Source organism: Mustela nigripes, unplaced genomic scaffold, assembly GCF_022355385.1.
Source record: "Mustela nigripes isolate SB6536 unplaced genomic scaffold, MUSNIG.SB6536 HiC_scaffold_76, whole genome shotgun sequence".
NCBI lineage: Eukaryota > Metazoa > Chordata > Mammalia > Carnivora > Mustelidae > Mustela > Mustela nigripes.
Window position 1 is genome coordinate 3,313,870 of NW_026739491.1, and position 25,944 is coordinate 3,339,813.

Here is a 25,944-nt window from a genome sequence, read left to right on the forward strand (position 1 = left end):
GGCTGCGCATGGGCTGCCTGGGAAGGGTTGCTAGGGGATAGGGGGGTTGCTATGGAGTTGCTGGGGCCTCATCTGGCCAGGGCTCAGGATTCGGAGTAGCTAAGGCTACTCTAGGAAGAATGACTTGAGAGAGGGTTAAGGTCAGGGGTACCCCCGAGGGAGGCCTGGTATGGAGAGGTGGAGCCTGAATCCATTGTAAGAGCATCCTTATTTCAGCTGTGACCTTGGGCAAGGTGATCCCGGCCCTGAACCTCAGATGCCTTTTTACCGAGGTTGCTGCCCGCCAGTGGACTCCATGGAAAGCCCTGAGAAGGAGGCCCACATTCTGGAAGCAGAGAAAATGTGCATCAACCCCCAGCCTAGCGCATCTAGCACTGCACTCCTGGAGGAGGGGTAAGGTTGTCATAACATTGGCAATGCCCGACCGTGATGGTCTTGCAGTGACCGGCTCCTCCTCAGGCCCGGGCCCACGGGCAATCCTACCTTCTGGAAATAGAGGGCTGAGACCTGGTGGCTGACAAAGCCCCCACTAAAGAGACCAGAGCCAGGAAGAATGTGTTAAATTCAGACCCAGCGAAGTCAGAGAAATAGGTCTGCAGTTCCCCCCCCCCCGCCCAGTCAGACGTCTCCCTGCTACTCATGTCCAAGCACTGTCTAGGCTCAGCTGGCTTGCTAAAGCTTTTCTGCTCAGTGCCTCAATCCAGAATGTCCCTGAGGCCCCCACACCGCTTGATAAATGCATTGGAAAACGCTCATCTGGGCTCAGCAAGGAGAGGAGAGAGGATGGTCCCCATCTTGTGTCTCTAATGTATTCTAATGTATCTGTCCATTGCTGTAGCATTTTTTTTTCTTTTCCTTTTTTTTAGAGGGGTGGGAGGGGCAGAAGGAGAGAGGGGGGGGCATTCGAAGCAGGCTCCACACCTAGCGCAGAGCCCCACTCAGGGCTCGATCTCATGACCCTGAGATCATGACCTGAGCTGAAATCAAGAGTCAGACCCTTAACCAAATGAGCCATCTAGGTGTCCCTGTAACGTTTTCTTTTTTTTTTCCCCTAACATTTTCTTTATACCCGTGTATTCACACATATAAATAATAACAACATCCAAGCCCCAAGTAGAACTTCTCATACGCCAGGTATAGTTCTAAGTGCTCTGTAGGTATTCATTCATTTACTCCTCACAACAATCTGATACAGTAATTCATTTTACAGATGAGGAAACTGAGGCATAGGAAGTCAAGCAGTTCTTTTAAAAGAGATTTATTTATTTATTTGAGAGAGATAGAGAGAGCTTGTGTGCACATGTATGAGCAGGGGGAGAGGCAGAGAGGGAGGGAGAGAAAAGGGGAAAAAAATCTGAAGCAGACTCTTAGCTGAGCATGGAGCCCAATGTGGGACTCAATCTCACAACTCTGAGATCATGACCTAAGCTGAAACCCACTCAGACCCTCCACCGACTAAGCCACCCAAATGCCCCAGGAAGTCAAATAATTTGCTCCAGGAAGTCTGGTGCCAGAATCTGATTATCTTAACAAAAAAGCTAGGAGGCCATAACATACACACACACATATGAGATTTTATATACACACAAATTTAATTTATATATAAATTTGCATAATTATGTAAATGTTATTATATTCATATTTTAAATTTTTCCTTTAAAATTTTCTCCCACCCCAGGTGCCTGGGTGGCTCAGGCAGTTAAGCGTCTGCCTTTGGCTCAAGTCATGATCCTGGGGTCCTGGGATAGAGTCCCATGTCAGGCTCTCTGCTCGGCAGGTAGCCTGCTTCTTCTTTTCCTCCCCACTCTTGCTCTCTGTCTGTCACTATCTCTGTCTCTCTCAAATAAATAAAACCTTTTAAAAAAATAAATATTTTTCCTCCCCCAACCATGGAATCCATGTTATCACCCAATGTATGATTTTCTATATCTTTTATTTATACTTATGTACTTATTTATACTTATATATACTGATACCTGTAATAACATGTACTTATACACGGTTTCTTTTGTCATTTTTTCTTAAGTAGGCTTCATGCCCAAGTGGAGCCCAACGTGGGACTTGAACTCACAACCCTGAGATCAAGACCAGAGCTAAGATCAAGAGTCAAACGCTCAACTGACTGAGCCAACCAGACACCCCCTTTTTGTTATTGTTTTAAAATAATAGATTGGGGTACCTGGGTGACTCAGTAGGTTGGGTGTCTGCCTTCAGCTCAGGTCATGATCTCAGAGTCCTGGGATGGAGCCCCACATCTGCTCTGCAGGGAGCCTGCTCTCTCTCTCTCTCTGTCTACCCCTCTGCCTACTTGTGCTCTCTCTCTCTCTCTGTCAAATAAATAAATAAAATATTTTTTAAAAATAGTAGATCATGTTAAATAAATCATTTCTGCACATTTCTTTTCTCATTCATCTTGACTTGGAATCCTCTGGCAGATCTAATTCACTGTTCCTAAAAGCCACACACCAGGCCACCCACCATGTCTTCCTATCTGGTCCTCCCTGCTCGAGGTCCTCCTCTAGAGTCCCCCAATGTGCCCCTTTCTTGACTCTATTAGGGCAGGTGAGAGGAAAGGACAGTGAGAAGACAGTCAGTGACATTTCAGGCTGGGTCTTGCCTACCCTCTTGGGGTGGCCCGCAGCCCTCAGCCCCCAGCCCCCAGCCCCCAGAGGCAGGAATGCTGACTATGTTATTGTGAAATCATTTGTATATTGTGAAGTGCTTTGCATACCATGGAGTGATTTGCATACAGGGTTGGAGGGGTAGCATCTTTGAGATCCCAGAGCAGTATCCCTGATTGTCTTCCTCCCTTTGCAAAGGAACCAACCCAGGGCTTCCACTTCAGAATGCTTCAAGCCCAGGAGGGCGTTCTGGCAGACCTATGGGCCAGGTGTGCTGAGGCGGACATGAGGCTTCCAGAGGAAAGCTGATCCCACCTGGAGGGACTTGGGTGGGGCGGCCTAAGAAGGGCAGACACTGGAGTGTGAAGTGGAACAGGGAAGCAGGTGCAGTATGTGAGAGCCTAGGGTGCCCGCAGAGCCCCCCCGGAGGCGAGAGCAACCCAGGACAGTTGAAGGGAGCTACCATGGGAGACACAGGAAGGTCAGAGGCTTGGAGACTCCCATTCCGGGGCAGTCTCTGCCCAAGTCCCCACATGCCCCATCCTGAACATTATACAGTCTTGCCTGATTTCCAGAGAAAGATGCAAAATGGAACCTCCAAGTCAGACTCCCACCCCCTAAAAGTGACAGGTGCTGTCACGGTGCTCTGGGTTCAGGGACACCCAGATTCAAACAGGGCTCTGTCCTCTGTGACACTGTGTGGCCCTGGGCTAGGTACGCTTCTCAGTGGAATCAAAGGATTCAGCGAAACAGTGCAAACGGAGTGAATGGCACATAGTAGTGCTCGTTAAATAATGCTGTTTGCTGCCCTAGTCTGAGGTCAGGCCTAGTTTCCTCCTGCTGAGGAAAGCCCAAGCGAGAGCTCCCCCAGGTTTGGGGTTCCGAGCAGCAGTGTCAAGACACCATGCATTGGACCCCAAAGGGTTACAAGGCCTTACAAAGGCCTGAGGTTCCCAGTGAAAAACCAAAGCATAAAAATAATTCGATGAGTAAGAATAAAATTCCCTCTTCTGAGGTTCCCGGGGCCAGGCCCCTCCCTGCGGCAGGCACTTCCCCTTTCCCTTGCTCATGGAGGAGCCAGGCAGGTTGACTCAGAGCTGGAGCGCTCAAGCCAGGAACCCACCCGAACCCGGCCGCCAGCCGAGCGCGCCCCCGTGCGGCCGCGGGCGGAACTGCAGCCCGAGAGAGGAAGCGGCGGCCAGATCCGCAAGCCCAGCCACCCAGCCGCTCGCGGTCCCTGCGGGGCCGCCGCCCCCGCCCTCCCCAGAGGGGCTGAGCGCCTTGCCTCTGGGGCTCCCACTTCCGCCCGGCCCTCCGCACCGCCCCGCGGCCGCCCGGGCGGAAGTGCGCTGGCCTCCCGGGTCCCCCACGGCCGAGAGGCGGAAGCGCGCTGCGACCGCCGCTCCCCTCCGACCCCGCGGCGCGCGGCGCGTCGGGTTCCGGACAGGTCCCGTGTGACGTGGCTGCGCGCCGGGGGCGGCTCCGGGCTGGGGGCCGGGAGGCCGAGTCGGGCGGGGCAGACCCGGGGCGGGGCGCGGCGCCGCTGCTGGATGGCCGGGGCCGCCCGGAGCGCCGCCGCCGCCGCACGGTGAGTGACCGCCCGACCCTCGGGGGCCCGCGTCCGGACCGATCCCCCCGACCCCCCGCCCCGCCGGCCCCGGACAGACCCGGGTCTCTGGCCCCCCTTCTGGCCCAGAGCTGAGGAGTTCAACTTCTTTGGGCTCCTCTTCTCCCCCGTCGCCCCGCACGTCGCTGCCCATCGCTCCCTCGCTTTCCCCCTCCGCGTCCATCTCCCACTCTCTGGCGCGCTCACTCCTGACTTTCTCTTGCTTTCTCCTTTCCCTCCGCTCTCTCACTCTCCGTACCCTATTCCCCTCTCCCCAGACTGCGGTCCCGCACCTCTGCCGGCATCGCCTTGGCCTCCAAGTCTGGCCCGGCCCAGTCCTGCTTTTGGTCCCCGGGGAGCCCCAGCGGGGTTCGTCAGGGTCTCCCGTAAAGGCCGGGAGGTCCTGGACGCGGGCATCCCTCCCACCTCCATCAGGGGATGAGGAAACTGAGGCAGGGACACGCTGGCTCAAGGTCACGGCCAGATGAGGCAGGGCAGACCACATTTAAATCTCATGCCCGAGTTTCCAGATTGAACTTCTCTGTTGGTTGACTCACATCTCGGTCCTGTGATCCAGCGGCTGGGAACCTTCCTGCCACCGGTGTCCCAGGCTGCCTGCAGTGTAAGGAGGGCTTTCCCGAGCTGCCCCCATTGCCAGGCCAGGTCACCTGCCTTAGCAAGCTCTTCTCATCTTCACAGCCCGTAGGGAGGCAGTTCTCCCACCTTACAGACTAGAAAACTGAGGCCTAGAGAGGAAACTGAGGCCCAGAGAGGGGCTCCGGGGACTGGCCCACGCTCAAAGAGCTGTAGGTGCAGAGCAGAGTTTGGGCCCCGTCTCCAAAGCCCATGCTCTGCACATCTGTGAGACAGCTCCCGACTGAAGGATCCTTCTCTTCAGTTCTGCCTCCTGTCTGTCTGTCTGCCTCCTGTCCTGTCTCCTGGAGACAGTGGGCTCACGGCCGAGGAAGAAGCTCTGATGGTTCTGCTCTAGTTCCGCTGTTTGCTTTCCCCGCCCGCACCATCCAGTGTTGCCCATCAGGCTAGACAGTGGCAGCCCCCGTCCCCTGGGTGTCCTCACTGGAGCACATCCTGGCGGCAGAGCCTCCCCTGGCAGCTAGAGACACCCGACTGGGCTGGGCCTGCCGGTGGCTGAAGGGAACCCAGCCAGCACCTCACCCCATCATTAGGGAAAGTTTAGCCCCAGGCAGACACGCTGACACACAGTCTGGAGCAGGCTCAGGAGGAAAAAATGTGTGGTCCTCGGGAGTGGGGCGTGGAAGAGTAGAGCCCCTTTGCTCTGTGCACCCATCACTGGGGTCCTCAAAGGCCCTGGGCAAGGCAGGCAGGGGAGTGGCCGCTTGTCTGGGGGGAGGGTTAAGATGCCACGTTTGCTGAGCAGGTGTGTGGCCAGGGGTGGCAGCTCACGTAAGAGGCCTTTGTGTTTTTCAGCACGTGGCATGCCTGGATGTCCCTGTCCTGGCGGTGGCATGGCGGGCCAGAGGCTCCTCTTCTTCACTGCTCTTGCCCTAGAGCTCCTGGGAGGGGCTGGGGCTTCCCAGCCGGCCTTCCGGAGCCGGGGGCCTGCAGCCGCCTGTCGCCTGGACAACAAGGAAAGCGAATCCTGGGGGGCCTTGCTGAGCGGGGAGAGGCTGGACACCTGGATCTGCTCCCTCCTGGGCTCCCTCATGGTGGGGCTCAGTGGGGTCTTCCCACTGCTGGTGATTCCCTTGGAGATGGGGACGATGCTGCGCTCAGAAGGTAGGTGACCCTCCTCTGGTGCTCGGGGCAGCCAGCGGCGTGGAAAACAGGGCTGCTCTTCCCGGGAGAACGGGGTCGCATGTCGCAGGACGCAGCCTTCTGGAGTGGAGGGCAGGGACAGAGCACAGTTTCCCACCTTGTTGAGACCAGGGTGGACCAGGCTCATTTGTTCGTTCATTTCTGTATTTATTTGTTCTCAAAGAATAAAAATTGGCAAACATTCACCAAGAAACAATATAGATTGTGGTTGGAAACATGGGTGCCAAGCCCCTTGGGTTCCATGCCAGGCTCTGCCACTCACCAGCTGGCTGGCATTGGGCAAGTTACTTCACTTTAGGCTCCCAGCCTTAAAAATGGGGATCATACTGGTACCTGCCTCAAACGTGCTACTGGGGAGAGGAGAGGAGCTCATGCTGCTGGAGCACTTAGAAGGCTGCCTGGTGCTGGGGGAAGGGCGCCAGGTCCGAAGGCCCGGGGCTGGCCGTGTGCTGGAACAGAGCCCTGCATCGCCCTTAGTGCAGAAAAGCCTTTCCACCGAGGCCCCTGGGTCAGCCTTCCTGGAATACATGCAAGGCTGGTGGTGCCCCCCTCTGGGGAGGGGACCTGGGAGGTGAGGGGTTTGCCCAGGCCAGGGCAGAGGCTCCCCCTTTGCACTGCAGATGTGTCTGTGCACTGATGGGGCACAAATGACATGTCGTAATGAAAACTAAAGACTGTATGGGTAGCTCCTAAAAATGCAGGTGCCCGCTGCCCCTCCCAGGAGTACAGCGTAGCAGGTCCGGCTCCAGGCTCCAGGAATCTGGTATTTCTGCCGCCTGCTAGGCCGGGGAACTGTTCGTTCAGCAGATAGTTATGAGCACATCTGTGGCCCATGGCAGGCTGAGGGCTGGCGCCACAGCTGTGAAGAGAGCCCTCGTGGGGCCTGCCAACATGGCCTGTGCATCATCTCAACCCCTCTTAGAGTGCCCCTGCGAGGTCAGCCGCGGGGGGTTAGCTCCATTTCACAAATGGGGAAACAAAGGCACCAAGGAGTTCTTTGACCAGGCTGAGGTCACACAGCCTGGAAGTGGCATCCCACTGGACCACCTGGGATCCCACTGGACCACCCAAGCGGCCTCTGCCTTCTGCGCCCATTTCTCTGGATAGCCTCCTTCGCGCACTTCCAACTCTTGATGCTGCAAGTCTGCAAAAGTTCCCCAGTCTCTGCCACCTTTCTGAAAGTAACAGTGGCTGAGAAGAGAAAAACTCCCCCTAAAAAGGGCTTGCTGTGTGTGTTGTCATTTAACTCCCACAAAGTCCCTATCATAGAACAATCATCCTGGGTTTAGAGATGGGGAAACTGAGTCCCAGAAGTAACCTGCCCTGGTCGGTTGGGGGGCTGGGGCCCGTCGGGCTCCCAAGCCCTGTCTCTTAACTACGAAGCCGCAGTGGTTCCACAGCCATCCAGCGGGCCGTGATGTATTTCCTGCTGAGCACCCAGCTGGTGCTGGGCCTGGGGTGGTGGGGGTGATCCAGGAAGGGCTGCAGGCCAAGTCCAGCCTTCTGGAAGCTTGCTGTCTGGTTGGAAAAACACAGCACCCAGTAAGCTGGGTGGGGCAGAGGTCTGCCCAGGGGCTCTGATAGGCCAGCTCGCAAGCCCCACATCTCCACATCTCCCTTTTGTAGCTGGGGCCCGCCGCCTGAAGCAGCTGCTCAGCTTTGCCTTGGGGGGACTTTTGGGCAATGTATTTCTCCACCTGCTGCCCGAGGCATGGGCCTACACATGCAGTGCCAGCCCTGGTGAGTGAGGCCACAGTCAGGGGGCAGGAGGGCAGAGGGAGCTGGTGCCCATGCCTAAGGTTGGCCCAGGCCCTCCTGCTCCGCCAGAATGACAGGGAGGGGGGATCTGGGCATATGGCAGGGAACTTTCCCCGGTCCAGTTCCCCGGCCCCTGTGGGAGTCCCTGGGGCCCACCTTCCCCACCAGCCAGTCCTGTCCCACTTCCCCTGTCACTGCCCCTGACGAGGTCCCATTCCAAATGCCCCCCCCTTCTGTGGCCCTGGCTTGGCCTGGCCTGTCAGTGCTGCCCCCTGCAGGTGGTGAGGGCCAGAGCCTGCAGCAGCAACAGCAGCTGGGACTTTGGGTCATTGCTGGCTTCCTGACCTTTCTGGCATTGGAGAAGATGTTCCTGGACAGCAAGGAGAAGGAGGGGACCAGCCAGGTGAGCCCCAAACCCCGGGGCCTGGACAGGTCAGCCTCTGTTATGTGGTGGTGTGGGAACCTGGAGACCCAGGTTCTGAGTTGAGCCCTGAAAAGAGGGTCTCTTCCCCATTTCCTTGGGGCTCTGGGAGGCCAGGCCAACTGGGAAGATCCGGAGAGTGATGACGTTGGCGCCTGCTGTGGCTTGTTCTCATAAACTGGGAGCAACAGCAGCGTGGAAGGTGGTCAGTTGAGTCGGGGCACACAGCTGACTGGGCAGGAGAGAAGTCTAGCCAGGCTGAAGTACTGTTCCCTGCCCCTGTCTCTCCATCTCTCACTCCCCTCCTGTGTCTACCCTGGCCGAGTGGGGGAACATCTAATGCCCCCTCTCCCTCCTTCTCCTGGCCCTAGGCCCCCAGCAAAGACCCCGCTGCTGCTGCCGTGCTCAGTGGAGGCCACTCTCTGGCCCAGCCGGCTGCAGAGCCCGGCGTGAGTGCCGTGGTCCGGACCATCAAAGTGAGTGGCCCACTCAGGGCCCCTTCCTCCTGCAGCGGTTCCCCACCCCCAAACTGGCAGGCCCAGCTGAACCCTGCCCGCCTGGGTCAGCCTGGCTTCCTCTTCCCTTGTGCAGGTCAGTGGCTATCTCAACCTGCTGGCCAACACCATAGACAACTTCACTCACGGGCTGGCTGTAGCTGCCAGCTTCCTTGTGAGCAAGAAGGTGAGTAGGGGTAGGGAGAGGTGGGCCCCATGCATTTCTGGTGGGAATGATGGTGCCTGCATTAACCAGTTGGCTCGGCCTCCAAAACAGGTCTCTAGTCCGTGCACTTCCCACTCCATCACCAACACCCTCATCCAGGCCCTGAGGGCTGCACGTGGCTGCCTTCTGTCCGAGCCACTGGGCTGTTCTTGTTGCAAAAGCTCCTGGTTGGGATTACATACCTCTGCCAAGCTGCTAGGCTTGGGCCCTGCCTGCTTCTAGATGCTTCTCACCTACTTCTTCCCTCTGCCCTCTCTGCCTCCTCTTGAGCTGGCCTCGCTCTTTCCCCTCTCCCGACCTCCACCTCACACTATTCCGTCTGCCTGGAATGTTCCTCCTCCCAGTCTTTGAAATCCTGGCTCCTTATCCTTCAGGCCTCGGCTGACATGCACGTCCTCAGAGAGGCCTCTGCTAACCCCTCATCTAAATGAGGCCCCTGTCACTTGTTCCCATGCCACGTGGTCCATCTCTTCCCCCACAGCACCTGGCACTGTGTAATCTTGTGGTTGTGTGTTCATTCAGTCCTCGCCTCCCCCCTCCAGACTGTTAGCTCTGTGAAGACAGGTTCCTTGTCTGCTGTGTTTCTAGTAGCTGAACGGTATCCAGCCAGAGCACCCAGCAGAGTAAATATTTGTAGACTGAGTGGACAAGTGGGTGCCTGGCCCTCGGCCCAGAACCCCACAGACTCCCTTCCCTGCAGATTGGGCTCCTGACCACCATGGCCATCCTTCTGCACGAGATCCCCCATGAGGTGTGTGCCAGAGGGTTTCCATGGCGGCAGTGTGGGCGTGGGGCTTCGGAGAGGGATTTGGGCTGGGAAGCCCTGAGTGGCAGCCTTGCGGGGGGCTGGGCTTTAGAGGCCTAGAGCTGCTCAGCCCACCAGGCTGCAGCCACCATCTCAGCTCCGGCCTCTGGGGCAGGGGGGCAGGGAATGGGGTCCCAGCCTAGGGGATGCGGGCTGGGGGGCCCAGCAGCAGGGCTGGTGCAGGGGGCTCGGTGTGCAGGTCCGTACCCGACCCCCTGGGGCCCAGAGTGATCATCTGGACCTCCCCTCAGGTGGGCGACTTTGCCATCCTGCTCCGGGCCGGCTTTGACCGATGGAGCGCAGCCAAGCTGCAGCTCTCGACGGCACTGGGGGGCCTGCTGGGCGCCTGCTTCGCCATCTGTACGCAGTCCCCCAAGGGAGTAGGTACGGGCGTGGTGGGTGGCGGTGGCAGGTGGTGGTCAGCAGAGGGGCCCCAGCCAGAGGGCATAGCTGCCCCATCCCAGTGTCCAGGCCAGGATCCGCCCCAGGTCTCCCCTGTGGGAGTGGGTGTGGTGCACACAGCTCCCCTGCGCTCCCAGCCATCAGGACTTCTCCTCCCACTGCAGAAGAGACTGTGGCCTGGATCCTGCCCTTCACCTCTGGCGGCTTTCTCTACATCGCCCTGGTGAATGTGCTGCCTGACCTCTTGGAGGAAGATGACCCGTGGTGAGTGCCCCTTGCCACCATCACTCACGGGGCCCCTGGGAGCTCGGGGGTGGGGGCTGGTGCTTCCGGGCTGCGGCCCATCCTCAGCCCCAGCCTGAGCCTGGCCCCTTTCCCTGCAGGCGCTCCCTGCAGCAGGTGCTGCTGCTGTGCACAGGCATCGTGGTGATGGTGCTCTTCTCACTTTTCGTGGAGTGACCATCCCTGCCACCCCCCACACAGCAATAAGAGACTCGGATTCACTCTGTAACCATGTGTGAGGCAGAGGGCGAGTGCCTGAGCGCACCTCTGACCAGATGAGAGGGTGGTTTGCGTGCGTGCGTGTCTGTGACCGTGACCAGAGATGTATGTGAGACCGACACTGTGATGGCGCGCTGGGCCCGGGGCCTGATCCCGGCGCCTGATCCCGGCGCCTGCCCCCAGCCGCGCTGTGGTCCTGTTACCCCGTCAGCCCGCACTTCCCGCAGTGAGCAGTGAGGAATAGCAGCCCTGGTCCCAGGTGGAGGCCTCTCTCAGCCAAGAAAGACCATAGGGGGAGTGAGAACAGCCCCAGGAGCCGAGGGCTTCGGGGAGCCCAAAGCTATCTCCCTCTGGAGCACTGGGGTTCCCGGCCTTCTACTCAGGCTCCAAGGCCTGGCAGCCTGAGGGCTGAGGGTGGGAAGCCTCTCTGCTGTGTCCCTTGTCCGGGCCCTTCCTTTGCCAGTTCTAAGGCCAAAGAAAGGAGAGGCAGGTGCTCGTGTAGCCCCTCGCCCCACTCAGCACTGACGGTCCTCCCAGCCTGGGATGGAGCTGGCAGATGCTTTCCAAGACCTTTTCCTCGTGGCTGCCAGCCCTGGGCCAGCTCCTGTTCCCCTAGTAAATGCTCCCTGGCAGCGCCAGCAGCTTTCACCACCTCCAGCTGCCAAACAGCGGCAGCCTGCAGGGCAGTAAGCAGCCCTGAGCCACACAGGCCTCCTGGTTCAGCCCAGGGACTCTGGTGCCAGACCAGGGTGCAGATAGAGATACCCCAGGGGCAGGAAGAGTGGGCCGTAGCTGCCCCTCCCTGCCCAGGCCCTTTTCCTTGTCCCACTGCAGCTGAGGGTAGATTGGGGGAGGTGAGAGCTCCGCCTTGTCAGCACTCAGGAATGTGCTCTGGGAGAATGCTGAAGCCATAATCCCCAGCTATTTCCCTTGGCGGACACCCAGGTACTCAGCTGGCTCACTCCACAGCCAGGCTCAGCCCTGCTGCTCAACCATGGACGTTCTGAGAAGCGGCCATCAAGAGGGTCTGAATGGGTTTACAGCAGTTTTGCTGTGGGTCCATTTCTATCTGTAAATATCTATTCTATAGACAATGCAAATAAATATTATATACAAACTGGCTGCCTCTCTTCTGCACACCACAGTCCCTGGTCAGGCAGGCCTTTCCTGGGCTCCCCTTGCTCCAGCCAGGCTGGTGGCTGTGTGGGTCCCCACCCCCAGGCTCAGCTGGCCACCCTGCCCATCTGGTCATCCCCAGCCCCCCACCAGCTCTTGTGCTTCATGCTCATCTGTGAACAGTTACCCTCACAGTGCTGCTCAGAACAGGGCGCAGCCGTTCGTCCTAAACCTGGCGTGTTAGCTGTGGAGCCCAGTCCCACAAGCTGGGCACCGTGCCACCGTAGCCGACATCACCCCCAGGGTGGTCGTCCTCTTTTTACAGACTTAAGAGCCAGGGGCTTCTCCCCAGCCTGTCCCAAGTAAATGGAGGAAGGGAGGTCTATCCACCAAGTCATCTCCAGCTTTGCTTCAATGAAATTGAAAAGATCATGGGGTTCTTCTTACTCTACGGATTCTCACTTCCTCTGAATGTCAAGGCTGCTGCTCCCCCACAGGGCTAGCCCAGGAAAGCGGGGAGGGAATAGTGGGATCCCACTGTGCTGAGTCAACCAGGCTGGCCAGCCGGCCTTCAGGAGCCCACAGGATAAGAACTGTCCATCGGTCCGTCCTGGAGCCCCACTAAGCGGCATGCTCAGCTGGGAGTGCCTGGCTCCGACCCGCCGGCTTGTCGGCGAAAAGGGAGCCGCCCCACCTGGCTGTGACAGTCCAAGGTCTGGGAAGCCCAGGCCTGATGGTGCCAAAGAAGGAATCCAGGGCTGCCCCCCACCCCCACCTCTCTGGGGTGGCACTGGGGCTCTTACCTATGTTGAGCCCTTCCAGGTGACAGGTACACAGGCAATCACAGGGCTCAGCCTGCCCAGGAGAGGCAGTGAGGCCATTTATGAAGAAGCTGGTGGGACACAGGGACTGGGCTCACTGCAGTGCCGTGGCCAGGAGGCAAATGCCCTGACTGGTCAGGCGGGGAACAGAAAACACAGAAGCAACAGCGGCCAGGTCTATCCCCACCAAGGGGACAGAAACCAGAAGCTCTTGGAAGTTGTGCTGGGAGTGCCTTGGGCAGGGCATGGAAGTCAACGGGATTTCCCAGGGGTCTGCCCCTGTGAGCAGCAGAACACTCTAGAAGGCAGTCCGGAGGTGACAGGACTCCTGGGTTGGAAAGCTAGCCAGCAGCCAAGCCCTCCAGATAGGCTGTTTTGGTCAGTAGCTCATTGTGCATGTCCACTTGGGGAGAAGGCAGGAAAAACTGCAGAGGGGCTTTTGTTAGGGGGGCATGTAAGAGCTGACAAGAGTTCTGAGGGTCTTTTACTCTAGAAGGCGTTCCCTGGCCCACGAAAGCTGCTGCTAAGAGCACAGACATGGAACCCAGACGTGTTTTACTGTCCTGGGTTTGGTCTTTTACTCTAGAAGGCGTTCCCTGGCCCACGAAAGCTGCTGCTAAGAGCACAGACATGGAACCCAGACGTGTTTTACTGTCCTGGGTTTAAATCCCAGCTAGGCCACCTAAGAGCAATAGTAGCCCAGCTGCTCACACACATCTTGGAAATGGGTACCCCGATGGGGGCTATTGGAATGACAGGACCAAATTATGCACAGATCCGTCGGGCATGGGGCCCAGAACAGGCCCTTAGTGAACCACACGATGCCAGCTACGATGTTGGGGGGTGGGGCGGAACTGGAAAGTTGAGTAGACAGAGAGGACCAAGGAGATCCTCAAGGAGACAGGACATGGGGCCTGATTTAGAGTGGGGCTGACGGCGGAACTGGGGGGAGCGGGGGGAGAACACACCGTGACCAAAGGTTAGGCTCAGAAGGGCTCTCAGTGCTCTTGCTCAAGGTTCATTTCTCAGAAGGAAATGAGCCAAGAGAACTAATGGGAACACGTGGAGAAACAGGAGGCTCAGGGGCCAGGAAACAGGAGGAATTTCAAGGAGCAAAAACCCAGGCTTTACAGGGAACCAAGGAAGAGGGGACCAAAAATGCAAAAAGGGGAAAGGCTGGCTTCTATTCCTGGTTCTGGAGCTGCAGGGACCGGGACCTCTAAAGCAGAGGGGTGGGGCAGGGAGCAGGAAAGGGTCTGGCCAGGACACGATGGCGGGAGGCTGGAAGACGCCAGGCAGCAGCTGTAACACGCGCCCATCTTGCCCGGAGGGCCTCGCCCGACAACTGCTTTGAGGCCCACAGTGGTTTCAGGGGTTTCCAGGCAGCAGCACTTGGGGAGGGAGCCTCCTGCACAGGTCCCACTCTTGCAGCCAGGCAAGGTGCAACAGACAGGTGGCAGGGACCTGAAACCATCTTTTATTATGAATTTTAACCAGCACCAGACCAGGGAGCAGGTGTGGTGGGCAACCTCCTAGGCATAGTACTGCAGGTTGGCTTTCTTCTTGGCCTGCACCTCCAGGATGCCCTCCATGTAGTCCTCATGCGTGAGTTCCGTGGCGCCCCTGCGCAGTGCGATCATGCCCTGCACCAAGGACAGACAGGCTCTAGGGTGCCTTCCTGCACCCCTGGCCCGGCTCCCAGAGGCCTCGGCCCTCTGAGCCTCTTCCCCCCAACCAGCAGTCTCCACCAGCCAAATGCCCCATCCTGTTCAGCGAAGAGGGGCAAGAAGGCATGAAGTAACCCACTCCCTCACACCATAACTCACCGCCTCCACGCACACGGCCTTGCACTGGGCACCATTGAAGTCATCCGTACAGCGGGCCAGTTCCTCATAGTTCACATCGGGACTGAGGGGTGGGGGGAGGGGGAGAAAGAACCCCACAGGACTCAAGTTACTTATAGTTACGGGGAGCAGTGGGAGACGACGTCCGCCCAGACTCCCCATCAGCAGGAAGTCCACTTGCCCTAGGACTTTGGCTAATACCCCCTTCCCCGCTATGCCTTGTTCCCTTCTCAGTACAAGGACGAAGGGCAGGTAGGTCAAAGCAGACGCCAGGTTATTTTTGTGTCTCTTGAGCTCTAGCCTTCTGGAAATCTGCACCTAAGATGCCAGGGACTGATTCAGCCTGGAGCGGCGGAGCAAGAAGATGGCTGTCTCCCCTTCTTTCGAGGAGCACAGGCCCTGCATCAGCACAGAGCTGCCTTGCTCTCATGTGCCAAGCACTTACTTCCCTTGATGGTGCCACGACCCCACATGGTCAGTGGCATTAACCCTAAGCACCAGACAAGAAAACTTGGGCTTCAACAGGTAATACCACCTACTAGAGGTCACACAGATCTGAATCCAGATTCCATCTGGCCCCTGGCTGGACTCCCCAGACCCATGCTGGGCTGTGCTCATCTGCTGGGGTGGAGGAGTCAAGGAAACTGAGGGCCTCCCATGGGGGAGGAAGGGGCAGGGTGATTCTAAGGAGCGGAGCACCCAGAATCAGGGCCTGGACCCCAGCAAGACTCTACCTCAGGCTTCTGGGGAGAAATGGAGGTGGCATGTAGATTAGTTCTGTGTGGACAGGGAGAGAAGGGGTGGGCAGAGACCAGGGGATGGGGATGCACAGTACAAAAAGCAACAGAGGGCGCTCCGCTGCTGCCCCTTCAGGTCTCAGCGCCTTGCTCATGTCCTTGCTCACCTGACGTTCATCTTGCGGGAGTGGATCTGCATGATTCTGGCCCGGGCCTCCTCATTGGGCATCGGGAATTCAATCTTCCGGTCCAGACGGCCTGAGCGGAGCAGTGCGGGGTCCAGGATATCCACCCTGTTGGTGGCTGCAATCACCTGAGCAAGGGGAGAAGCGCAACATGAAATGAGGAAGATGGGGCTCCCAGACAGACAACCGTCAAGGCCACGACAGGCGGACAGGCAGCCCAGGGTCCAGATCAAACAGCAAGTGTTAAAAAACAATCTCAATTGTAATTCTAGCTGCACTAGCTGGGTAACCGAGAAGGTGCCCTTCCCTCTAAACTCCGCTTTCTTTTTTTTTTTTTTTTTTTTTTTAAAGATTTTATTTATTTATTTGACAGAGAGAAATTACAAGTACACTGAGAGGCAGGCAGAGAGAGAGAGAAGGAAGCAGGCTCCCTGCTGAGCAGAGAGCCCGATGCGGGACTCGATCCCAGGACCCTGAGATCATGACCTGAGCCGAAGGCAGCGGCTTAACCCACTGAGCCACCCAGGCGCCCCAAAACTCCGCTTTCTTAATCTGTGATGATGATACTCACCTTTACTTGAGTGTTGGGTTGGAACCCATCCAGCTGGTTCAGAAGTTCCAACATCGTCCTCTGCACCTCCCGGTCTCCAGCCTTCTCACTGTCAAAGCTGGGGCACACAAGAAGCCCGAGACACTGGTGAGGCCACAACTTGGCCAGAGCCTTCCCCTTCTCCAGCCACCAAAAGCCTAACCCAACTGTCTAGGACAGGGAAAGGTCTCGCTCAACCAGGGGCCCCCAGCCCAGGACTGACACAGAACAGGTGTCAGAGACTGGAGAGGCTCCTGGGATCAGCCAGGCTGAGGATAAAACAGTTAGCAAAACCAACCACAGCCCGGGCTATCCCCCTATGCATGTGCCACTGCAAACTAAAGCTTAGAAATACGGGATCCAGACTTGGACCGTAAGTGGGAGCCCAGGCAGGCATCCCTGAGAAGTATCCCTCAGCCTGAAAACACAGGCCAGGCAACCAATAAAGAATGGGAAAAGTACGTTCTAGAAAAGGAACAACAGGTGCAAAATCTCTCTCACCAGGACCAGATGGACACTGATTATGGAGGGGACCTATAAACCAAAGGGATGCTGGGGCGTCTGGGTGGCACAGTTGGTTAAGTGTCCAACCCTCAGTTTTGGCTCCGGTCATAATCTCAGGGTCATGAGGTTGAGCCCCACCTCCTGCTCTGCATTCAGGGGTGGAGTCTACTTGGGATTCTTACCCTCCTCTTCTCCTTTCCCCTCTGCCCCACCCACCTCATGTGCTCAACTGCTCGCTCGCTCTCTCCCTCTAACAAATGGCCTTAATAAATAAATAAAAAATCTTTTTAAAAAATAAATAAATAAACCAAATGGATACTGGGAAGAAGTTGGGGTGGGGACAGGTCCAGGATGAAGTGGAGGGGAGCAGGGAGAGCCACACAGGGGACTAGGCAGGCCATGCTAAGTACAGCAATGATCCCAAGAAGCAGTAGGGGCCCATGAAGGGTTTCAAGTAGGAAGTTTGTGGGAGGGAGTGTGAGTACCCGTGAGGAAAGCAAGCAGGTATGAAAGGAACATGCTGGCAGCCGTGAGGAGAATGAATGGTCAGGGAAAAAGCAAGGAAGCTAGTTAGAACAGAATCCGGGACTTAAAACCACAAGAGCAGAGCTGCTGCCACTATTCCAGGGGAAGGAGCGAACGGGGTGGGAAACAGCTGGAATTTACAACAATCTCCTCTGTGGCACTCAGCACCCCCTTACCGCTTAGTGCCGATGGCATCCAGCTCATCGATGAAGATAATGGACGGAGCTTTCTCCTTGGCCAGGGCAAAGGCATCCCGGACCAGCTTGGCACCATCCCCAATGAACATCTGTACCAGCTGGGGGCCAGCCAACTTCAGGAATGTAGCCTGGTGAGGGGGCATGGTGACCAGAGTCAGGCCAAAGGCACTAAGAGAGGTCCCTCTGAGCCCACTTGGTAGAGCTTTAGCTTCTGACCTTTCCTTCTTCATTCGCCCCCAAAGCACTTACCTTGGTCTGTGCAGCACAGGCCCGAGCCAGCAGGGTCTTCCCCGTACCTGGGGGGCCATACATCAACACCCCTTTTGGAGGCTGGATCCCCAAGTTCTCAAACTTCTCCTTGTGGTTCATTGGCAGGACAATGGCCTCTACCAGCTGCCAGGAAGAAGTCCTGGGTGAGGACAGTGAAGTCTGGAGGGCTCCTACAGCCTGACACTTAATGACTTCAACCCCAACCCTCAACCCTCCTAATGCCAATTCAGGGACATTGCCTCTCCTTCCCCTGCGTCAGAAGGACACAGAATGTTCACTCCCACGAAGGCTGGCTACGGCTGCTCCAGGAACAGCAGGATATGGTTGAGAGGCACCAGAGTAAGAACCAGGAGCCTGAGTTCCAGTCCTGACTCTGGTCCTAAAACTCTGTGACCTTCAACAACTCACTTAATCTCTCTGGACCTCCGTCTCCTAAACTGTTGCATGGCACCCTCCTTACCTCCCTGGGATGCTATAAGAGGCATGTTGGCAATAAGTCAGTGAAGAAGAAAAACACAAAAGGCGGGCGAGGCTGCTACTAACAACCAGGGACTCCCTCACCTCCTGAATCTGCTTGTCCAGGCCCCCGATGTCACTATATTGTTCTGTGGGCCTCTCATCCACCTCCATGGCCTTCACCCGAGAGTCATACTCTGTGGGCAGGGTCTCCAGGATCAGATAGGAGTCTTTGTTCACACCCTGGGGACAGAGCACGGAAGCCTTCAGGTTTGTCCCAGCTCAAGACCTAACTAACTGGCTGGGTGGCAGATGTCTGTAGAGTGAAAGAAAATACAGGACTAGGAAAGACAAGAACCAAAGAGCAAGCTGACGAGCTCGGACTCGCTGGGCTCTCTGCCAAGATTCAGGGCCAACAGTGACCTGCGCCTGAGGCAGAGGCTCAACAAGCCAATGGGAGAAACCTCACTGGATAAGCCCTGCCCAGGCTGAGGAACACCACTCACCACCAAGTCTCCTGGCTTTAGCTTTTCAGCATCCACCAACCCAATCACGGGCAAGAAGTATGTCTGTAGGAAAAATTCTAGGCTCAATCTCGGTTACTCAATAAAGCACCCTAGTCCTTTCCCACATCCACCCCTCACCCTCCTTAGTTCTATCCCTGAGCTAGCCTCACCTGCCGTGTAGAGGTTTTGATCACTGCACATTTACCCTTCCTCTGGGAATCCAGGTCAATATTGGCACCATCCTCTTCTTGGTCATTGGGATCAACATCTAGAAGCTGGGAAGGGAATAAGCTCAGTCAAGAAGCCCTGCTCAGCCCCCTGAACTCCTCAGGGCCTAGCATTTCCCAGGCCAAGACAATCTATCCCCTTCTGCAGACTAGCCCCAACCCCAGCAAAAGTGTGGCTAAAAGCCAGGGGACTGATAAGAACCCTTTAGGTGTTGCTTTTCTGCCCCCAAGAGCTCTCTATCCCCCAAGTAAAGAGGAAACATGTGTTTCTGAGGCCTCTGCAGGGTATCTATGTGTGTGTGTGTGTGTGCGCGCGCACGCGTATAGCACCCTAGAAATGCAAACTAGGGAGGTGGCCCCTGGAGGTGAGTTCTAACATGCAACGTGGGCCTCAAAACTTCCACCCACTCTTTTTCCAATGGCCCCATAGCAGGCTGCCTCCAAGCTCGGCTGACCCTTTCTCTTCCCCTCCACATACACACACACCTCGATAACGTTGGACACCAGGTATGGCAGGGTCTTGTTCACTTTGATTTTCTCACTGTTCTCTTTGATCTTGTCCTTCATGGCTTGGAGTTCGTGGGTAACTCGCAGTACTTCACTCTTCATGATCTGGGATGAGGGCGAGTGGAAGCAAATGTTCAGCCTTGGCTCAGCTTATCCGAGGGCCCTGTAACAGGTGAGGCCCAGGCTGCCCAGGGCACCTTCCCGCATCCATTCACTCAGCTCTAAGGCTCTCTGAAGAGTGAACCTGACTGTGCCCACCTCCAGCAGAGGGTAAAACGGGCCAGTCTGGAAACCTCCTGAAGTAGCTGTAGCAGAGGGAAAAGAGCAGGGCCCCGAATCAAGCAAATACAGGTATTAGCTTCTGCTTCTAATTAAGGCCTGGGTACTTCACCACAACAACAACCTCTGTTTCCCCATCTATAAATGAGGACTTTCTAAAAGGTTCTCAAGAGGAATATTTAAACACCTCTGCCGGAAAAGACAGTCCGATGAATCCTCTCAGACCTGCCCTTCCACCATCCTCTCTCTCTTCAGGTCTCTCTTAAGGCTTAGTTTGTCCTCTTTTTCTAATCTGCGGGCCCTATGTCTTCCCGGGAAGGCCGAGAATATGAAAGAAGCCACTGGGATCTCCAGGGCCTGCCCTGTGGGGGCTTCGCTGCCGGCCACTGGGTCTGTGAGCCCACCTTGATCTCACTGTCCAGCAGCCGCGTGCGCTGGATAATCTCTTCTGTGGACATCTTGAGCACCTCCTCCCCGATTCCATCTTGCTGTTTAAAAAGAAAAAAAAAATTTTTATACACATACATACATACACACACGCGCGCGCACACACACATATACATATTTATACATATACACACATACACATACACATTTAACTCAGGTCGGGGATTCCGCATCCTCAGATCCCACTCAGCCTCTGCTTCCCCGCCCATAAAACCAAAATGAAGGAGTCGAGACCCTTGCCCATATCCCAAGCGGCCCCGACCCCGGGACCAGGCCAGACCTTGACCCCCCCCCCAACCCCAGCCACTTCCCACCCTCCCACCAAAGGCGTCTTCCCGCTGGCCCCGGCTCCAGGACCCCCAACTCTCCCAGCGCGTACCTCAGCCTCATCCCACACGGTCGCCATCTTCTCCTGCCGAGTCACTGGACTCTAGAGTTTAGGCAGCAGATTCATATCGTGAAGGAAAAGACCGAAAATAGTACTAGACAGATATTTCAGCCAGAGATTAATACTATCTTTCCGAACGCCTGCTCCTGACCAGGGACAGACTCTCTCTCCAATTCCTCACTCCTGACTGAATTAGTTCCCGCCGCCACTACCGCAACGAATCTGCTTCTCCGATTCAAAAGACAAAACCCGGGACACAGGACCCGCCCCCCCACTCCCCCCCTACTCTTGAAACGTAACCACCCACGTCCTGTTTTAAGCCGGGAGGGACAGGTGGATTTGCTATTATTGGTCGGGGCGCGCAGTGGGCGGAGCCTGGATGCAAAACCGGAAGGGAGGAAGGGATGGGACCTCGAGGGCCCTTGGGAAATGTAGTCTTAATCTAGCCAGCACCTGAAAGGGCGCTTTGCAAGAGGATGATTCGACCTCAGAATCTGGTGCAACTAGGAATTCGGTGATTCGGGAGCTGGCTCAGCCTCACAAACCATAGACAACATACGCCAGCCGTGTGCAGAGAGCCAAAAAAAAAGGCATGTCCAAGGTTACCAGAGAGAATCATTAACCAGTTTTAAAGAGAAATCGCTGCTTCTGTTAACTTCTGAGCAGGTGCCCCAGAACTGCCCACGTGGGAAGAACGGAATTGACAACAACCTCTACAATTAAAAAACATTATGACTCACATCTGTAATCGTTTCTTGTCATCTCAAGGCTTAGGGCAGATCTTTGGGTCATATAAGACTAATTTTTGTTGTATCTGTGTCCCATTGCTCTGGAGGATCTCTGCTTATGATTCTAAGGCAAGACCCAGGGAACCCCTAAAATGAACTTCATGTAAGCCACATGACATATATTTTCAGCCAAGCCTTCACAAAGAACCCCTAAACTTGGTGGGAATCTGTCTAGTGGTTGTCTTTCTTTCTTTCTTTCTTTCTTTCTTTCTTTCTTTCTTTCTTTCTTTCTTTCTTTCTTTTTTTTAAAGATTTTATTTATTTGACAGACAGAGATCACAAGTAGGCAGAGAGGCAGGCAGAGAGAGAGGAGGAAGCAGGCTCCCTGCCAAGCAGAGAGCCCGATGTGGGGCTGGATCACAGGACCCTGGGATCATGACCTGAGCCAAAGGCAGAAGTTTTAACCCACTGAGCCACCCAGGTGCCCCTGTCTAGTGGTTTTCTTGGAAGCAGTTGAAAGCAGAAATTTCTTCAAATGACAGCATTTGCTAAAGGTTAAGTGACTTGCCCAAGGTTATTCAGTGAGTCCTCCCAGAAGCTGCTGACCCCAAATTCACACTTGTCAGAGCTGTCTGACGGGAATCAAGAAGATTGGATGAGGAAGAAGCTGTCCTGTCTGCACTGCCCCAGCACACCCACAAAAAGAGTCAGAATCGCTGGGCTCAGGTACAAACAGTTTATTTTTCTATAAAGAGCAAAGTACAAAGAGGCAGAGAGGGCAGCCGAGCCTGGAGGAGCAACAGTGGGCAGGCCCTGGACCCTGGCAGGTTGGAGGAGGCCGCTGCCCAGGGCTAAACAGGGTCTAAGGTGTGACCAGTCAGGGGCCTCCAGCAGGATGATGGACAAGGAGCAGGGAGAGATGAGGCAGAAGCCCAAGGCTGCTTGTGGGATTCACACAAAGCCAGGCTTCATGGAGGAGCGGCGGCAGTTGGGGCAGCTCCGTGTCCCGTTGTTCTGCAGGCACCTTGGGAGGCAAAGGAGTTCTGTCCATTCACTGAACCCAGGCTTCTGTCCTGGGCCTGGGCTCTCTCTCCTTCCCTCCCCTCTGCAGGAGCTGGGACGGCCCCCAGGCTCCTCCTGGTGGCCCTGCTTGCCCCTGGCACTCAGTCCTGAGGCTTCCAGGAAGTCAGTAGTCAGGAGGTCAGCATGGAGGCCAGTAGCTGTCACAGCCCTGAGGCAGGTCTAGCCTTGGGTGTGTGAGTCCCGTGGCCTTTGAGAGGCCTCTCTGAATTCTCTCTGGGGAGAATCGTGATGGCCACCCCCTAGGGCTGCTGGAAGGATTCAATGAGTTATTACTTTTAGAACACGCTTGGAACGCAGAGGGGGCTACATTCAGTGTTACTACTGTGGTCAGGCCAGCGGGGGCCCCAGCATACCCCAAAGATACCGTCGGTGCCCCCTGCCCACCGGCCGGGAGCCCTCACCTGAGGTGGAAGATGTGGGAACACGGCAGGGCCTGCAGCCGGCTATTCCTCTCACCGATGGACTCACCGCACAGGCCGCAGTAGAGCTCGGTCTCCTCCACGCACTCGTGGAAGCGCACCACGTGCGCCCGCAGCTCGCGCTGCAGCCCCTTGCTGCGGCAGATGCTCTCGCTCAGGCAGTGCAGCTTGAGCTGGCTCAGCTGGGGCCAGCGGGGACCAGGTCAGTACTGGTGAGCACCACCCCCTTGCGCGGCCCGAGAAGCTGTCCCCGGGGCCCCACCCAGCAGTCAGGACACACAGGGTCTGGTCCCGGCGGCCTTCTTGCCTCTCGGATGGGCCTAGGAAACCAGTCCTGCCCTCTCCCCGCCTCGGTTTCCCCTTGTGCAGAATGACGGGATGGGTGAGGCAGGAGGTCCAAACCCTTAGAACTCGCCAGGAACCCCATGTTTATGAAGGACTTTATTGACCAGATCTGCTGCATTGACTCCATCTGCTCTCCTGTTTTTGTTAATTAAATACACACATCAGGTCAGCATTTCTGACCGACCTGAGATACTTGGGTAAAACTGAGTTGCTATATCCTATCCAAAAACAAAGATCTTTGGCATTTTAGTTGGGCTCTGCACCAGATCTCAAAGAAATTCGTATCTTTTAGATACTGAGCCTGTTTTCAACATTTAAAGGTTTGGATACAATCATTAAATTCGAGAGGCCACATATACTACAGGAGGAGCACGGACTTAAGAGTTAAGACAGACCAGGTACAAAGTGTGGGACCTGGAGCACCTTCCCTGAGCCTCAATTTCCCTACCTGTAAAATGTGGCTTGGAGTGCCCACCTTGCTGGTAGACAGTGAAGAGTGGGACCAATACCTAGAAGAGCCTGTGTGTGCCCAGCTCTTAGCAGACCCACTGCTGGGTTTTAATGACCACCAAGAAGCTCTGAGGAATTCTGATGTCCTCTGAGCTGTGGAATTCTTCCCTGCCCTCTAAAGTGCTCTGTGTGTGAACGAGAAACAGCCAGGGTCTGTGAATGGGTTGGGGGCATCTCCTGGAGATCCAGAAGGGTTCAGGGAAGCCCTCTCCCCACACCCCAGGTCCCATTGGGCTCTTGATTCCAGACCCAGGAGACAGAATCAGGTCTGACCTTGTTCCCCACTTCCTCGGCCAGGTCCTGGGCTTTCTCGATGGCATCCAGAGCCTGAAAGGCAAGCACAGGCCAGGGCTGCAGGCAGAGCTGTCTAACAGAGGCCTTGGCTCCCAGGAAAGGAAGGGGCCGAGAGGGGCAGGCCTGGGGAGGGCAGCATCGCTGGCCGGCTGCCCTGCGTATGAACGTAGCAAAAGCAGGCTGGAGCCCAGTCACAGAGCTGTGTGGTCAAGTTACCTGCTGCCTCAGTTTACTCAGATACAGAATGGGAAGAATATTCCTGTCTTACTGAGTGTCGTGAAATCGTGAAAGCCATTAAAACATCCTGAGTTGCAACCCAGCTCTGGCCCTTTGCTAGCTGTGGGTCTGGGCACATCATGGGACTTCTCTGAGTCTGGAAAATAACTTGGAATGGACTCACCTCATGGGATTCAGGTGAGGCTGATGTTAGACAAAATCTCTGAAAGAGTCCTGCCCAGGACCAGCCCCACAGATTGTAGGCTGACCTACTGGCTCCAAATGGGAGCACTGGGGAGAGCCAGGGGCTGCAGGAAACGGGCCCGCCTCACCTTGTCCAGCGCCTTCCTGGCTATCCAGCATTTGGCCACGCCCAGCAGCACCTGCACCTGTCCCAGGCGGTTTCCAATCTCAGTCATGATGCTCATGGCGGAGTCGTACCTGGGGAAGGCTGTCTGCACAGCCAGGGGGAGGGTGCAGTCAGACTGGGCCAGGCCTGCCACCCCTCCCTGTGCACCCCAGGGAACTCACCTCCAGGTCCCCGCGGCTCCGGTGGATGTCAGCAAAGCAGAGTAGGCAGAGCGCCTGTAGTGGCCGGTCCCCGTGCTGTAGAGCAATCTTCATAGATTCCTGTGAAGGGAGGCTGGAGGCTCAGGCCTGCACACCTGCCCCCATAACGCTGGGGTGTCATCATTCAGTGGGCCCCTCTGACAGGGCAGCCCAAGGATCGCCAACATCCTTGGGGCCCAGTACACCTAGCACGGTACTGTGGCCCCACTTACGGCCCCACTGAGGCCTCACAACATCCAGGGAAGTGGACAGAGATGACTCGATCGAGGGTACCTGCCTGGTAAGTTGCAACACAGGATTTGAACCCAGGTCTGTGGCACTCCAGAGACCGGCTCTCCTGCTTAAAGTGCCCCACAGAGGGGATGTGTCCGGGGAGGGCAGAGGGAAACTCCCTCCCCTGAGAATGGACTGGAAGGGAGTGAACTTTTGCAGCCAGAGGCAGGGGTGGGGGGTGGAGGGTAATTAGAACAAACGCATCCTCCAGGGACTCATGGAGAAGGGGGTCAAGGGGAGATCTTGGGGCCCTGAGAGGCTGATGGGGAAGGGGGACAGCCTAGCCCACACCGCCACCCTCCACCTGCCCATCTTCCCTCCTGCCCCACCTCACAACACTCCATGGCGCTGCCCAGGTGGCCCAGCAGGCGGTAGGCCACGGCCATGTGGTACTGGCTCATGGCCCGGTACTTGAGGCTCCAGCCTTTGCCGTAGTCGCTAACGAGCTCTGCGGCCTTGCAGGGGAAGAACAGGGCTTTCTCGTAGTCCTGCGGGGGACACAGGGAGGAGGTGGGACAAGAATGGGGCACACTGAATGGCAGGAGCTGCCCTGAAGTCCAGGGCTCTAGGGCCTGCCTTCTCCATCAGCTCAGAGGCCCCGCTGGTGTTCACTCACTCACTCGGGCTCCCAGGAGCGAGTGGTCCAGGCAGAGGGAACGGCCACCGGAAAGGTGTGCGCTCCACGAACGGAGGAATTCTCATCTGTTTGCGGACGCATCCCAAGAGCCTAGCACAGTTCTTGGCACTTAGTTCTTAGCACAACGGATATTTGTTGAATGAAAGAATGAGTGAGAAGGCACAAATACAGCTGGCATCTCCTCTCACACAAAGGGGGAGTACCGGGCCCCCCACTCGTGTTTGCCCTCCAGTACGCGGCAGCGGGTGCTCACCAACGGCTCAGTGCCCGCTTGCCAGCGCCGTCGGCGCCGAAGAACGTGGAACAGACTCACTGAGGCAGTGAAATCATCCTTTCTTTCTCCTCAAACCTCCAAGTACTCTTTCTACCTGTCTGTTATCAGCTAAAGCCCTTGCTTCATACTCCACAGGGAAAACAGAAGAAAGTCAGAGAGGACTCCCTTCTCCACCAAATCCTCGAGATGGACCACTCTGTCTCCTTCCTGCCACTCTAGAGAAGGACCCCGGCTCCTACAGAAGTGAGTTCCTCCACGGGGCTTTGGAACCAAGCCTCCATCTCTTTTGACTCAATCACTCCCATCGTTGTACAAATGCATTCTGCCATTTCTTACCTCATTAAAAAAAAAAAAAAAAAAAAAAAA

At 56.3% G+C, this 25,944-nt stretch overlaps 3 protein-coding genes and 1 long non-coding RNA gene across 10 annotated transcripts in view; 2 read left to right on the top strand and 2 right to left on the bottom strand.

Moving 5' to 3' along the window:
* The first annotated feature begins 4,113 nt into the window (after nucleotides 1–4,113).
* Nucleotides 4,114–11,751, top strand: LOC132008199 (zinc transporter ZIP13). 6 transcript variants are annotated; one of them, XM_059386613.1, is made up of 10 exons: nucleotides 4,114–4,209; nucleotides 5,677–5,985; nucleotides 7,651–7,764; nucleotides 8,046–8,185; nucleotides 8,575–8,679; nucleotides 8,795–8,884; nucleotides 9,624–9,674; nucleotides 9,980–10,112; nucleotides 10,295–10,394; nucleotides 10,514–11,751. In XM_059386613.1, the coding sequence occupies exons 2-10, from the start codon at nucleotides 5,685–5,687 to the stop codon at nucleotides 10,587–10,589; spliced, it is 1,110 nt and encodes a 369-aa protein (XP_059242596.1). In that variant the 5' UTR covers nucleotides 4,114–4,209; nucleotides 5,677–5,684; the 3' UTR covers nucleotides 10,590–11,751. The 6 variants fall into 6 exon arrangements, with proteins under 6 accessions (XP_059242596.1, XP_059242597.1, XP_059242599.1 ...); XM_059386614.1 differs by having other exon boundaries at nucleotides 8,061–8,185; XM_059386616.1 differs by having other exon boundaries at nucleotides 9,980–10,108; nucleotides 10,514–10,623.
* A 2,278-nt stretch (nucleotides 11,752–14,029) lies between these two features.
* LOC132008208 (26S proteasome regulatory subunit 6A) lies at nucleotides 14,030–20,325 on the bottom strand. Its single transcript, XM_059386640.1, has 12 exons — nucleotides 20,221–20,325; nucleotides 19,799–19,882; nucleotides 19,095–19,220; nucleotides 18,552–18,656; nucleotides 18,382–18,444; nucleotides 17,981–18,118; nucleotides 17,399–17,542; nucleotides 17,129–17,277; nucleotides 15,906–16,002; nucleotides 15,317–15,462; nucleotides 14,395–14,476; nucleotides 14,030–14,211 (listed from the first exon to the last, which is right to left on the bottom strand). Exons 1-12 carry the CDS (start codon nucleotides 20,245–20,247, stop codon nucleotides 14,101–14,103), a joined length of 1,272 nt encoding a protein of 423 aa, XP_059242623.1. The 5' UTR covers nucleotides 20,248–20,325; the 3' UTR covers nucleotides 14,030–14,100.
* Nucleotides 20,326–21,378: 1,053 nt separating this feature from the next.
* Nucleotides 21,379–25,944, top strand: part of LOC132008197 (uncharacterized) — a 7,424-nt gene continuing 2,858 nt past the window's right edge. Inside the window, exons 1-2 of one of the 2 annotated variants that reach the window (XR_009401566.1) lie at nucleotides 21,379–21,683; nucleotides 25,714–25,821. This is a non-coding gene — a long non-coding RNA (uncharacterized LOC132008197). Of the gene's footprint in view, nucleotides 21,684–22,547; nucleotides 22,662–25,713; nucleotides 25,822–25,944 lie in introns of those variants that run through there. The other variant, XR_009401565.1, reaches the window with a different exon arrangement.
* Nucleotides 21,694–25,944, bottom strand: part of LOC132008196 (43 kDa receptor-associated protein of the synapse) — a 9,410-nt gene continuing 5,159 nt past the window's right edge. The window contains exons 3-8 of the mRNA XM_059386611.1: nucleotides 24,997–25,155; nucleotides 24,356–24,454; nucleotides 24,157–24,279; nucleotides 23,588–23,641; nucleotides 22,442–22,641; nucleotides 21,694–21,981 (exon numbers count right to left, since the gene is read on the bottom strand). Of these exons, the coding sequence (XP_059242594.1) occupies nucleotides 21,909–21,981; nucleotides 22,442–22,641; nucleotides 23,588–23,641; nucleotides 24,157–24,279; nucleotides 24,356–24,454; nucleotides 24,997–25,155 (708 nt within the window). The 3' untranslated portion in view covers nucleotides 21,694–21,908. The remainder of the gene's footprint in view (nucleotides 21,982–22,441; nucleotides 22,642–23,587; nucleotides 23,642–24,156; nucleotides 24,280–24,355; nucleotides 24,455–24,996; nucleotides 25,156–25,944) is intronic.